Genomic DNA, 14,627 nt, shown 5'->3' on the forward strand with positions numbered 1-14,627 from the left:
TGAAAAAATTATGCCAAAACTTCCAGTGCTATATATCTAAAGTTAGACACCTAACCCCATATTTAAGCACATAAATAAAACCAGTTTTCCTCCAAAAGAACTGAATGTGCAGTCTCCAGTGAAGTTACAGGAAGATGTGCATATTCAATTCCTCTGAAAATCAGGCCACTCTTACTTAGGTGTCTACATATGGACTTAGATGCTTCATTTTAGGTATCTAATTTGAAAATGTTCGTTTTAGCTTTTATGATAGGAAAGAGATTGAAATGTTAGTGTGCAATTTGCAAACTCTTCTTCTTGGCTCCATTTGTTCACATATATCTTAAACAATTATCACACTCCAAAGGTTCTTTAATTAATTCTAAATATGTAAATCTGCATATGAAGACAGCTTTTAAAATAGAGTGACATACATTATTAACCTAGTTTACTGCACTAGTCAGCAGAAGTTTGGTTAATTTCAATATTTCTTCTTGTGTTTTTGATATCTGATTGTGGTGTTCTTGCATTAATAGAAAAAATAGTACGATATTTGAAACAAAGACAGCTTGGGTTGTATAAATCCTGTTCACTTTTTAGAGGCAAGATTTCCTTAATATTTTGGTAGTGTAATAAAAGTGATTAAACATGAACTTGTAAGACTAACTGTACACTACAAAAAATACCAATATATTTTCCACAGTAGACTTTTCCTCTGCAAGCAATTCAAGAATCATTTGAAATATTTAATGAGTCCAACTGTTTTAATTTTGCATCTGAGGAAAAGTCAATTTTCTGCCATTAAGTGGGTAAATTTTAAATTCAGTACTACTGCTTCTTAAAAGTAAATACCATAATAGCTAGCACTGATTTTTTTGTTTTGTTTTTTACTTGCAGACCCCTCAGTGACAAACAGAACAACAACGGGAATATACCACTGACTACTTTGAGCAGCAGCGCACCTACGTCGGTAGCCTGCACACCAAGACAGAACAGTAATATTCCCAGCAGGAAACCAGGACCGCTTCCTTCAAGCTTGGATGACCTGAAGGTAAAAATGAAGAGGGATTTGTCTATGTGCAAATATCAGCAAAGGTTATAACTTGCAAAATGTTACTGACAGGCATAAGCCTGGATTTTATTTTTCTATGTACTTTACATTTCCTCTGAGATCTTATAGAAATGTTTTTGTCAATTTCATTTACTACCAATCTAGATATTTTGCTTTTATTTAGCTTTTTTCCCCCCGGTTTCTAAGAAGCTCTTTTCTTGTCCAAAGCATTTTATAAATTTTATCTAATCCTTACAACACTTCTCTACTTCAGATAAGAAAGGAACATAGAATATTTGCATACTTTATCTGTTCAATATATGAAGGCTTGCCCAGGAGAATGAAAGTATCTAGATGAAGCAGACTATATGCTAAATGTTGACCACAAACAGATTTTGACATTGAATTAATGGTTCCCTATGAAGAGTTATAATATTCTAATACAGAGGTTTAAGTCAGCACTATAAGTTTAAACAGATCTCCTAATGAGACATTCAGAGAAGTGACTGCTGTAATTTCTGCACAGAAATAACACCATTAAAGATGGGCTAAATTTTATTGGGGCCTTAACTCATCTGTTTCTCCTGTTGTGTACACACTTCTGAGCACTGTCACCTGTGTGCACAAATAGAATTGGCTTGTCTGCTGCCTATGCAAGCAAGTGAAGTGTGCAGAATGTGTGCACAATAATTTTGTACACACAAAGTGGGGCACACCTCTCTATATTTATATATGTTTATATTTGGTCCATCTTACATAATTTAAAATTTCTATACAGAAACTACATTATTTACCAGTAGTATTTTTATATCCTTTATAAACAACAAAACAAGAATTCCCTTTTGCTAATTGGTCCTATGCAGTAGGGCTGGTTGAATTATTTGTTGCTAATTATGCTACAAATTTAGACCTTTTTTTCCTGTCTGTTAATTGTTTATGAACCCTTCCTGCTGTTAGTGTATTCACCATTTGTGATGTATGACTGGTCAGCTATATCACACAGTATTGTTTTGTTTCCTGACTGGATTATGGAAACTAAGCAGGAGAATAATGAATAGCAATATTGAACAACACATTGATTCCTTATGAATTTTCAGTTAAGCATTCATGCTAAAATTCATGAAAATGTCTTCACTTTTTGTGAATCCTGAAAAGGAAGTTGTGTGTATAATACGAACCCACAGACTGGGATCATGAAATAAACCTGCCATGTTTATTCACAAACATATTCACACGTCACTTTTGTCGTATTCTACCAGCTCCAGTATAAAAGGTCCTTTCTTCATTAAGAAGCTGTTCTGCGGAATTAAAGATGTCAGTCCGCTTTTGAAAATGGATATGAAGAACATCAAGTTTGTGGTGTTCAGATTCAAATATTTTCATTAGCTATGACACAAATGCTCCCAGTTTTGTGTGAAGGAATAGCAAGACATCTAGTGGCCAGCTTGTTTATTCTCTGCCTTGTGTTCCTTAACCCAGTGAATCTTGGTTTCTTATCCAAACACAGAAGGAAGATTCTGAAGATTAGATTGTTGGGACAGCAATCTACTGGTTTCAAAGCTGTCATTCTCATATAAAACAAGCAAAACATGTAGCCAGTTTAGCCTGAAAGTTGGAAATGCTAATCATCTAGATCAGCTGTAGGCAATGGGAACTTTTAACAAATTCTAGAGTAGGCATGTGGGATATTCTTATTATTGTGAAAGCCACTAGTAAAATATTACTAATGGCAAAATATAGTTCTTATTTGAGTGCACACATAGATTCCATTCTTGTTGATACATGCGTCCCAGGCACGCAAGATTGGATTCTGTTGGTCAGCAGTGTCCTTTGGGGACATTTCTGCACTTGAAGTGCCATAACAGCCCACACCTGAGGGCATAAAGGGCAAAGCAGGCCCAGCAGTTCCTCAGTTCCTTCTTACTGCCCATGGCAGTGAGACAACACTCTTGCAGTATCTTCTTTTTTGTGCACTGTGTGATTTATTTAACCTACTATATAATACAATAGGTCATATAGTAAGTATGGTTTTTTACCTCTCCCAGAGATTCCAAATATGTTGTCCACACATGTCTCAGACTTCTAGGACACATGGCCTCATGCACTCATGTCACACAGCAAGCCAGACTTCACCTAAGCTCCAATGCAAAGGTGATTGACATCAGTATATCTACCAGCAGACACCACATGGACGTGATAAGCATGGTCCCTCAAGAAGTCCTCTTCTTGTGAAATTGGTGGAATGACATTTTTCAAGTGTGCAACTGAGTGTCCTTAGCAGCACCTCTACTTACCAAGGCTTTGGTGACTAATCATTGTTCAGGGATTGGGGTAAGGCTCGTCTAGACTGCCTTTAAATTCAGGGACTATAGTCCCTCCACAGAGACTCATCTTCATAGATATCCTAGAGCTCAGAGCAATCCACCTGGCATGCAAGTAAAATGGTGCAATGCTGACAGACAGCACCACAGCTATGCACTATGTCAACAAGCAAGGGGAAGCAAGATCATCCCCACTCTTGTCAGGAGTCCATGTAACTATGGAATTTGGTGCATTCTGAATCAAATCACCCAGTGGCTCTGAGTATTCCCAGTCTTCAGAATGTCTTGGTAAATCAACTGAGAGACAGTTCTGTCAGCCATGAGTGATCAGTCAGAGACCACCTTTCATAAGTGGGATTCCCAGAAATAGAAATCTGTTTGCCATGGACCAGATTGAGTGTCAGCAGACATTCTGTTCCAGAAAGGGGTGCAAGCCCAGACTCCTGGACAGATGTCCTCTTCTCTTGGACACCAGGATCCCCACAATACCGAGGTTTCTGAGGAAACTGAGAGAGGATGCAGGGTGCATGATAGCCCAAGCATGGGCAAAACAGCTCTAATACTCAGATCTCCATCAGCCTTTCGACATAGCCACCAATTGCCTTACCTTCTTTGCCCAACATTGTCTCCCAGAATAACAGTCAGATACTGTACCTGGATCTAGCACTGTTACACCTGACAGCCTGAATATTGTCTGGATGACATCCACCAAAAGAAGCTGTTCAGTTGAGGTTCAGAACATTCTGCTTCACAGCAGGGAAATCTTCAACCAGACTTAAAATACGAAGCCAAATGGAACCAGGTTTTGTTTGGCATCCCAGCACCAGTTGTCTCCTTTAGCATTACCAGTTTCAGCAATGCTGGACTATTTGCTAGCTCTGAAACAGTCTGGATTGTCCATTGGTTGTATGTCCATAGAGCAGCAATATCTGCTCATCACCCCCCAAGCCAGGACCAAACTTTTGCCCCACCCTATAGTGGCTAGATTCTTAAAATACCTCATTGCATGTTTTTCCCACAGTTCAGGACTTTCCTTTGTCCTCTATATAGTATTAGAGTTGATGAGTCTGATTCCTGTCCTAGCTGTCAATGTATACTGCCTTGCCTTTCTGGCATGAAGAGTAAAGCAGGTTCAGGCTCTCATGACAGATCCTCTATACAGAATATTTCATAAAAATAGGGACACTCTTAGATGTCACCCCAAGTTTCTACCTAAAGTTCTCTTAGATTCCACATAAACCAATCTATTCACCTCCTGGTTTTCTTTCTTAAATCTCACTCAACCCTAGGAAAGCTAGGTTTCATACACTTTGATGTAGCAAGGACACTGTCTTTTTACTGAGAACAAAATAATTCAGGAACATGCCCAAACTATTTATGGCCTTTGCTGATGGAATTAAGGGGCAAACTGTATCCTCACAGAAGTTATCCAAATCGGTCTCCAGCTGTATAAGGCCATGTTATGAACTAGCCAGAGTAGATCCACCAAGCCACATTAAAGCACATTGCATTAGGGCTCAGGCAGCATCCACTGCCTGTTCGAGGAATATTCCTGTATCTGAAATATGTTGAGTAGCTACACAGGGCTCACTGTACACATTTACAAGGTGTTATTCTTTAACACAGGCTTCCAGAAATTGGATGGCAGTTTTTTGAGGGTTCTCCTGCAGTATTTTTAAGTAGGACTCCTAGTACCCACCTCCACACAACCAGACAACTGCTTGTTAGTCACCAAGAGAGGAATCTATGTGTACAGTCACTCTCAGAAAGAATGGTTACTTATCTTACAGTAACTGCAATTCTTCGGGTCGTGTTGTCCACACAGATTCCACACTCCATTGTACTTTCGTGCAAATACAGAGTTCTACTCCTATGGCATTGGTGAAGGAACTGAGGGACAGGTGGATCTACTTTGCCCTGTATATTCTTTGTTGGGGGCACTTAGGGTGCAGGTGTGGCCCTAATGGACACTGTTAGTCAAAATAATACGGTCTTTTGCACATGAGGTACATGTGCACCAAGAGTGGAATCATGTGGACAACACATCTCAAAGAACCACAGCTACTATAGGTTTCAGAGTAACAGCCGTGTTAGTCTGTATTCGTAAAAAGAAAAGGAGTACTTGTGGCACCTTAGAGACTAACCAGTTTATTTGAGCATGAGCTTTCGTGAGCTACAGCTCACTTCATCGGATGAAGTGAGCTGTAGCTCACGAAAGCTCATGCTCAAATAAACTGGTTAGTCTCTAAGGTGCCACAAGTACTCCTTTTCTAGCTACTATAGGGTAAGTAACCATTTATTTTTAAATCAAAATTCTGATTAAAAGAATTACATAAAATACATACTGTAACTTACCCCTTCTGTCCATAGTTTAACCCCAGTGAGCATGTCAATCAGTATACTTATTTGACTGGAAAATCCAGGCTCTCTCCACCAGAAGTTAGATAGCTAAATTGCTTATGCTTTTCATTCTTGTAAAAGAAACCCAGGTGGCATATGGTAATATTGGTCAATTTCATAACTAAGGTGACTAATGCACTGAGTCATCCAGTCCTCCTGATAAATTTCTGATACAGTAGGTCCCATAACCTTGTCTCATGCTGGCATAAAGAAGTGACTCAACATGCCAAATTTTGTGTATTCAATGCTTTAATGTGCACATTTGTCAGATACTGTAGATTTGTTTCAGAAGTTTTCAGTCCAAAATGAAGAGATGATGTACTTTCATAGTTCCTAGATGAGTCTTGTTTGCGTTAAAGAAATATTCACTGTGCTTACAGTGCTATCTGAAATGTTTGTCTATTGTATAGCAATGTATTAGTATTAAAATGATTTTTTGGCTTTCCACCAAAAGGAACTTGTTTATATAGATATGTTTTTTACATAAATGTTGCTATAAGAATCTCTTTCTTGCACAACAAAAGACGAGTGCATAATGAATAGTGAATATGCTGATATGCTTTTAGCAAAAATCCAGTGCAGGTAAAACAACATGCTGGTTTGGTTTTGTTTTGAAAACTAAGTCTTATTTTATCCTCAGGTAGCTGAACTGAAGATGGAATTGAAATTAAGGGGATTGCCAGTGTCTGGAACGAAAACAGATCTTATTGAGCGTCTAAAACCCTACCAAGATCTTAATAATAATGGTGTCAATACTAATAAAGTGGTTGCAATAACCACTTCTACTGGTGTCATCAGTAACACAGGGGAGGTAACTGTGGCATTCCCTGTTACAACATTAAATAAATCAGTAGGGAGCTTTCCTTCAGAAACATCGTCTGCTGGAACTGGCTTCAAATTAGCACATACTGAAAGCATTAGCTCCCCTTTGCCCATTTCACCATCTTCTTCAGAACAATCAAGTCTAAGCACAGATGACACAAACATGACAGATACTTTCACGGAAATGATGACCATGATGTCACCATCCCAGTTCTTAAGTACTTCACCTCTAAGAGTGACTGTGAATGAAGACAGTCTGAGTCATGCTAGTGGAAGCATCTCAAGCATGGAGCTTGATGCAGCAGAAAAGGACCGCAAGCTTCAAGAAAAAGAGAAGCAGATTGAAGAGCTCAAAAGGAAACTGGAACAAGAACAGAAACTTGTGGAAGTACTGAAAATGCAACTGAAGGTTGAAAAACAGGGTCAGCAGCAGCAATCCCAGACTCCTGTTAACTCCATAACTGTGTTGGATCAGAAACACCTAAATGCTGCTATCAAACATGAAAACACTCTCACTGATTGCTCTAGTCAAAGGCAACCAGTATCTGTAACCAGCCATTCTTTAGGACAGCCAGTGTCTACTGGTGGCCAGAACCTAGTTGCTAAAAAGGCTGTCATTATCAAGCAGGAGGTACCTTTGGCCAAAGCTGAACCACAGAATGTAATCTCTCAATTCTATGTGAGTTCACAGAGGCAGCCACAAACTGCAGTTGTTGCCCAGCCTCAAGCTTTACTAACTACCCATGGATCAACACAGTTGCTACTCCCACTGTCTATCCAAGGACCAAATTCAGCCACTTCAGTGCAGCTACCAGTGGGCAATATACAGCTACAGGTATGAAATGTTTTATCTAACTTTAATCATTACCCATTATGATTGTCAGCCATGCTACTCATTTTTTATATAGAGTAGAAAAGTGCTGTTTATATGCTTAATTATAAAAATATTGACTTATTTCACGATTGCATTAGACTTGAGTAGAAACTATCAAGAGCCAATCTTTTCAGTTAGCTTCTTTTCCCACACGCAGGCATTTCCTAGATGAGTCCTTTTTTGTGCATTCTAGCAAAGATTTTTTGAAAAATTTCCATGACAATTATTCTTCCAGGGATTAAGCCTACTAGCCCAAGAGACAACTACCTGCAGTCCTCTATCCTTTTCCGCATGCACTCCTTCCTGCCCCCAGTAAATCAACTCTGACTTCCCACCACCACACAAGTCATCAGTTCTTCCCTCATAAATAAAATCAGTTCTGATGCCCACCCCTCAGATAAAATTAATTCTCACATCCACTTACATTCTAATTAATCAGCTTTAGGCTCTCCCAAAATCAGTTAATTCTGGCCTCAACAACCGCATACCCTCCACATGCTGGGATCTCCCCTGCCAGTGTAGCTTGGGAAGCCCTATCATCTCTTTGCTTGGAACCTCTGCTGCCTTCTTGGATATGCAAATAGCTCTTCTCCACATGGGCCACTCTGCTCCTTGCTCCCCTAACCTTCAGGTAAAGCAGCAGATCCAACCCCCTTTGCTCCTTTTTCTTTGCTTCAGCAACCCCACTCTCCACAATATAAATCAGTTAGGTGATTCTAGTGCAACTGATCTCCATGACATTCTGTACTACTGAACTGTGAGTCTCCTTGATCTCCTTTCATTCAGACTTTGTAGTAGTGACATCACTTAGTTTTAGTAGGCTACCAAGCTAAGAAGAAAAAAACATGACTTAAAAGTATCACCTACCATACCAGCATGCAGTGATGGTACACTTTGTTTAGGAAACAGTCTGCCCAGATTGTGTTGGGGGAGAATTAGCTTTGGCATAGAAAAGTTGTTAATGTTTTGGGGATGTTGGGGTTTTTTTTTGTTTGGGGGCGGAGCGGGGATAAGGGATTTACATTACCATACATTTGAGGTTCAAGGAACAGGTGTATAGAAAGGGGGTTTCTCAGTTGTGTACAAATATTTGACTACATATTCATGTGCTCTTGCTGTTTCATTTGCAGTCTCTGTCAATAAGGATTTGATGGAGTTTTCCCAGACTGAATAGGATACTTTCTGTACAGATTTTCTGATCTATACTGGATCAGAGCATATAACTCCAAATACTGTCGTTTGCAAAATGTGTATTGGGACTTTTCTCCCAAGTCCAACTGTGTGTTTGCCCATCTACTTCTATTTTACTTTTACATACTCAAATGTTGGGCTGTAAAGCTTCAGTGGAATCTGAAAGTGAAACAGTATTCAAACAATGTGACTTCTTGACTGATTGTAAATTACCACAACTGAGGATTATTGATTATGCCATAACTATACTGTAAATAGCTAAAATATTAAATGCCATTGTGTAAATTTCATTTGTCTTCTGGCTCAGTCACAAGCAGGAATTCAGGCTTCATCACAAGCATCTGCGCCTGTTTCATCTTCTGGTCCAGTTCAGACAGCAGCACAGATGCATGGTCCACCATCAAAACAAAATACTGTCACACAATATGTGCTCAGTCAGGCCCAACAAATCAGAAAGGTTGGTGACTACTGATGAGATATAAATGTGAAATTATCATATACTGTAATTTGAGGCATTTCTGTTACCATTTGCTACATGGGTAACCTATATTCTCTGTTAAGAAATATTACCCTTTCTAAGGCAGACAACATGGTTTACTGCATACTATATAGCGGGCCAGAAAGAATGATTCTGTAGCCTGGTGGTTAGGGTGCCCATCTGGAAAACCAAGGTTCCAGGCCCTGCTCCAGTGAATATTTAAGTATTCTATAAAAGTGAAACAGCTTCTATAGGGGAGATAGAGAGACCTACCCCAGAATACCCTGTACTCTGGTGGTTAGGGTACTCACCTTAGAGACGGGAAACCCTGTTTCAAATCAGCGCGTGGGGATTTGTACCAAAGTCTCCCACATACCCAGTGGGTGCTGTAACCACTGGGCTATAGAACATAGAAGGGATGTATTTCCTCCCTGTGTGTGTGCGAGAGAGAAAGGTACCTAAACCAGGTCTGGCCTAACTCCAGGGCTGTGAATGCAGAGTGGAGGGAAGCATCTACCTGCAGCCCACAGTTAGGCGCCCAACTCCCTTTAAGGGCCAGGACTTAGACCACACCCCTTTCTGACATTTTCTGTTGCCTAATTTAGGCAGCTTCCTGCTCAGTGTGCTGGGTTGTATGAATCCTGTTCTTTGGTACATAACTTGGGTCTGTGGATTCCACTACACCCCAGGATGCCCACCATTTTAGGGGATTGCACTGGTGAGTCTCAGTCACCTTCTGGACCTAGTGTTACCCTCTGTGCACCCATATTTTCCCGATGTGAAAAATGGGACTGATGGGCCTTAAACTTTAATAAGGTAGATATCATGAAAGAAAATTACTATATTAGTACTAGCTGTTGTATTTCTTTGTTATTAAGCATGTATTGTATTGATGGGAAAAACATTATTCCCATTTTTCCATTTATTTCTTTAGATTGTGCTCAAATACTAGCTAACCTACTCAAATAAGGACTTTTTATCTTAAAGGGGTAGACGTTACTGTTATGTAGTTTTGATAATCCAGGTTTACAAAAGGGAGCCCCTAATCTGGCACGTATTTTAGATATGCACTTGGAGTTTACATCATCTTTTTCTAAGAACTAGTTTGAATTTAAATCAGGCCAGAAATTAGTACAATTGTGCTTTATTGGTTAGCCACTAGGTGGAGATGTTACTTTAAATTGTTTTATGCCTCTCATGTGCCAGAAACCATGTCCTCTCAGAACAACACAGATAGGTCATGTGCTTCCTGGAAAATCAGAGAGGAAAGCCGTTTAGATTTTTTTTAAGTATAATCATGAGCAAAAGCTTTTGCCAGACTCTTCAGGCAGACTGAAGCTGTATTATAAATTTCAGGTGAGTAAAGGCTCAACATTGCAGAGTGACAGTCTCTCTCCAAGAACAGCAGTGCTGACAGTTGCTCCAGACTCTTCTGCCTAATCCACTGAAAAATACAGACAATTATTGTAGTTATAGAAAAATCACTTCCCAGGTAGAAGTTAAGCAAACAAATACATAAGAAAGAAAGCATAATTGCTTTTACTTTCCCTAATGATTTTAATGTCATTTAACCATGATTGTGAATATAAAAATGTTAGCTTTTGATAAAATATTAATCCTTTACAGGTTTTCCCACCTAATACATCAAATACAGTATTTCCCTATCAAAATCCACCTGTTAAAACACTACAACAGCCTTTTATCAATAAGGCATTAAACACTAGCCTTGATGCTGGGAAGAACCAGGTTCCTTCAGTGCAAAACGGACCCAATAAGGTAAGATTTGCTCACTTCTTCTCCACAAGGCTGTTGCTACATTTTTTATTAAGAAAATGTAAGCATGAGGAATTAGTGCTGGGTGTATATGAATATTTTACATACAGAATACATACATCTAATCTAGCTGTAAAACAGTTAAAAGTAATCACACACTATCAGCTAAATAGTTATCTGACTGGAGAACCAGGGTAAATCTACTATTTATATAGCTGATCCCCTTAAGAATAGTTTACTTTACCAATATGGTTCACTTGTTTGTTCATTATGTTGTTGTTTCACACAGCCTGACTCACCAGCGGAGTCCCAACCATATATCATACAACACACTCTATTCAGCAATCCAGGAACCAAGACAAAAGACCCTCCACGTTATGAAGAGGCCATAAAACAGACCCGCAACATGCAGGCATGTCAGCGAGAGGTAGGTTAAATAAGAGAAAATAACTATCAGATAATTTTTTCCCTTTTTACATAGAATTATTAAAATCAGTGTCAGTGTGTTGGTCCAAGTGCCAGGATTTCCCTGCATGCACTCCATTGCTCAGGCCTACCCTATTGGCATTTGGATATATATAGTGATCTTCACTCCAAGAGCTCTGGTTTTTCATGATTCTGTTAATTTTATCTAAAGGATAAATTCAGTTATTTCAGATGTACGAAATATTGGTTATTTGTCTGTATATTAGCTGTATGGAAATAATTAATATTGTGACATTATCAAATATGACACCTTGTTACCAATCTAGCAATAATTACCCTTCAAATGACATTGCATGTCTTCAGCTCTTTAAAGAGCTTGTCTGACCCATAATACCTTGAAAATGGACAAGCTGTATTTGATAAGTGTACGATTAATTATTTTTTCATTGTTTGTATTTGTGTAAAATTGTTCAACAACATTTAAAAAGGTACGTTAGCAGGACCACTCAAAAAGACCCTCTCATTTTAATGAGTGTTGTCAGTACTATTATGAGGAATATTGGATAGTGGGCCTTAAAGTATCACTATGACATCATTCATATTGGCAATGAGGAGACTTCAAGACAGCTGCAAGGCAAGATGCTCATTTGCTTTATTTGTATTTCGTTGTAATAATTTCTTTAGAACGCTATTTAATATATTTTTATATATATATATATATATATATATATATATATATATATATAAAACCAGTAGTCCACCCACTAGTCTTGGCTGGTGGCTTATGTGGTAGAAGAAGCCACTATTTAAAAAGCTATTAAATACATCAACATTACTTACATTAGTTAAAAAAAAATATTTCTCCTTGCCTTTCAGCAGCTTCCTGATTTGCTTCATTCTAATCCCCTCAGTGACAACACTATAAAACAGATGACAACCACCTCTAATATCATTCAAAGTATTATTTAAAAGCATGGCATTACTCCAGCTTTTACTGGTGAGGCTAAAGTCATTTAAAAAAAAAATCTAGAGCCATAATCCAAGCTAATGTTAATAGTGTTATTGAGGGAAGCTGGCATCAATCACATCTTATATTAGAGTCTGCATGACAAGAAATTCTCTCTCCGTTACAGATTTCAAATGCACACAGTCAACAGATGGATGATCTCTTCGATATCCTCATTAAGAGTGGAGGTAAGTCAGATTAACACTATGTGTAATGTATAGACAAAACTATTTAAAAAACTGACAGAAATTAGAACAAGAAGTTAAGATGCGACGGGAAGAAAGGAGTAAGGAAGAAAATGGGGCCACTACAGCAGAGGGGTCTCATCTGCTGGAGCAAGTGGATATTTAGGTACCAAACATGGCATTTATTATTCCTGTTCAATTCTCTAAGAACACTGTACCTAAATACAAAGTATTTCAAAGGCCAAAGTTCTATTAGCACTGAGGAAAATAATCATTCACCCTATACCACAAGCTGACTGCTGCTGTAGAAGGCTGTCAGTTGTGATATATTACCTTTAGACAGTGACAAAAATATCTTAGTAGACAGTATAAATGTAGTTCTACATTTTAACTAGACAGCTATTTATCAAGGTTTCAGCTCTCATTTTGAGGCAAGTGAAACATTCATTTCAGGAGTATTTGGGAAGTAAACTACTTATGGTTCTGATCCAGTTCAGAGGTGTAATTAAAATCTGCTTTCTGTAGATTTATATGAATTAAATTTTGAAAAAAGTGATTTGTATTTAAAACAAAAGGACAATGCTATATCCAGAGTCTTACAAACACATACTTTTGTAAATTTAGTATATTCCTCACCTGCCATACTAGAAAACGTTTCTTCCCCATTTGTCTAGAACACTGTTTCTCAATGACTGTTCCATGGACTGGTGCTGGTCCCTGGTATCGAAAAGGTTGTGAAACACTGCTCTAGAATACTGGCCGTTCTGCTCATGCTTCCTGTCTTTTTCTGGGCTCTTTCACATACCTCTCCCTCCCTCCCGACTCCATGAATGTTAGCAAGCCTGGAGAACCACTTCAATCACTCTCTTTGGGTAAGTTATTTAAGTGGTAAAAGCTCTCAGTAGCTTCCCCTTTCTAACAGGGTACAAGAATAATTTCCAGGGTCAGTCTTCTTGATGTGGTTCTAGTTCTGCCGCCACAGATCCTGTGTATTACTGACTATCATTATCACATCAAGCCAATTATGGTTGCAGAGTTTTTGTATCTGCCACCTGAGAAAAACCTGCACTCTAATTCTCACCATTCATTATGTCTGCTAACAGTAGTATAGTATCGTGTTTGGTAGAATGGAAGAAAAGGAGACACATGAAAGGAAAACTTCATATTAGAATCTGGAAAAGACAATATATATAGAATAAAGCATGTTTCCATTGTAATGTACAAAATTAACACATTAAAACCTAACCCTCAAAGAAACTATTGGGGGAAATAGGCAGAAAAAAATATGCACACACACATTAGTTAATGGCTAACTTCCTGTCCCATTTAATCAAGTAAATTAAAACGTGACGTAATTAAACTAAGGTTAAAGATCAGAAAGCAACTCTGAACAAAAGAATTTTGCAAACTAGCATCAGCATAAAACTATACATAAAATTCATTGTAGGCTGAGAAATGGTTAATATACTCAGAGGAAAATGTTCTGATAACAAGTAATCAAATGCTCCCCAAAACATCTTCATGCTAATGGTTCTATGCTTCTCACTTCAAAATGATGATGTAAAGTTACATGAAATGGTAAAGAACACATTATTATGCTTACTCAGATATATACAAACATCTGTAGCAGAGGGTGAAGAAATTATGGTTTGATCAGTAAGAGTTATTTGCCAATTCCTGTAAGTTTTGCAAAAAAGTTAAACAAAAATACCATGGCAGATATTTTCCATCATCTTATTAAAAAGGAAAGACCCCCCCTTCCTGGGTTATTGCCCTAACCTACATGAGCTCTGCACTAAAAACCTTTGCCATCATAATGTGTTAACATTTTTTATACCAACAGAAGCCCTCTTGCAGATGCAGTTATACTGGCCAAAAAGTGCTTTTGCTGACATAGATAAGGCCCTACTTGAACTGCAGCTGAGTTGCAGACAAGCAATAACAGACCTTATTATTATGGGCACCCGGCAGGGCACCCACTGTCAAAATTGCAGTGGAAGCCTAATATTGTGGAATCCACAATATCGCAAATTAAGCTGGGCCTTAGATATAGCTTATTTGTTTGGGAAACTAGTGGGAACTATACCAGCAAAAGCACATTTTTGCCATGAGAAACTGTCT

At 38.4% G+C, this 14,627-nt stretch overlaps 1 protein-coding gene and 1 long non-coding RNA gene across 20 annotated transcripts in view; one reads left to right on the forward strand and one right to left on the reverse strand.

Moving 5' to 3' along the window:
* Nucleotides 1–14,627, forward strand: part of MRTFB (myocardin related transcription factor B) — a 224,818-nt gene that overhangs the window by 188,857 nt on the left and 21,334 nt on the right. For 17 of the 18 annotated variants that reach the window (XR_006284264.1, XR_006284263.1, XR_005227203.2 and 14 more), the window contains 6 exons: nt 877–1,030; nt 6,392–7,408; nt 8,946–9,095; nt 10,743–10,892; nt 11,179–11,316; nt 12,449–12,509. Coding sequence is in view for 14 of the 18 variants with exons in the window: in XM_043523861.1 (XP_043379796.1) it covers nt 877–1,030; nt 6,392–7,408; nt 8,946–9,095; nt 10,743–10,892; nt 11,179–11,316; nt 12,449–12,509 (1,670 nt within the window). In the remaining 4 variants the exon portion in view is untranslated. Of the gene's footprint in view, nt 1–876; nt 1,031–6,391; nt 7,409–8,945; nt 9,096–10,742; nt 10,893–11,178; nt 11,317–12,448; nt 12,510–13,180; nt 13,952–14,627 lie in introns of those variants that run through there. The other variant, XM_037911606.2, reaches the window with a different exon arrangement.
* Nucleotides 5,983–14,627, reverse strand: part of LOC119567265 — a 48,002-nt gene continuing 39,357 nt past the window's right edge. Inside the window, exon 2 of one of the 2 annotated variants that reach the window (XR_005227209.2) lies at nt 5,983–10,560. This is a non-coding gene — a long non-coding RNA (uncharacterized LOC119567265). The remainder of the gene's footprint in view (nt 10,561–14,627) is intronic. The other variant, XR_006284270.1, reaches the window with a different exon arrangement.

The sequence above is a fragment of the Chelonia mydas genome, chromosome 10 (genome assembly GCF_015237465.2).
Source record: "Chelonia mydas isolate rCheMyd1 chromosome 10, rCheMyd1.pri.v2, whole genome shotgun sequence".
NCBI lineage: Eukaryota > Metazoa > Chordata > Testudines > Cheloniidae > Chelonia > Chelonia mydas.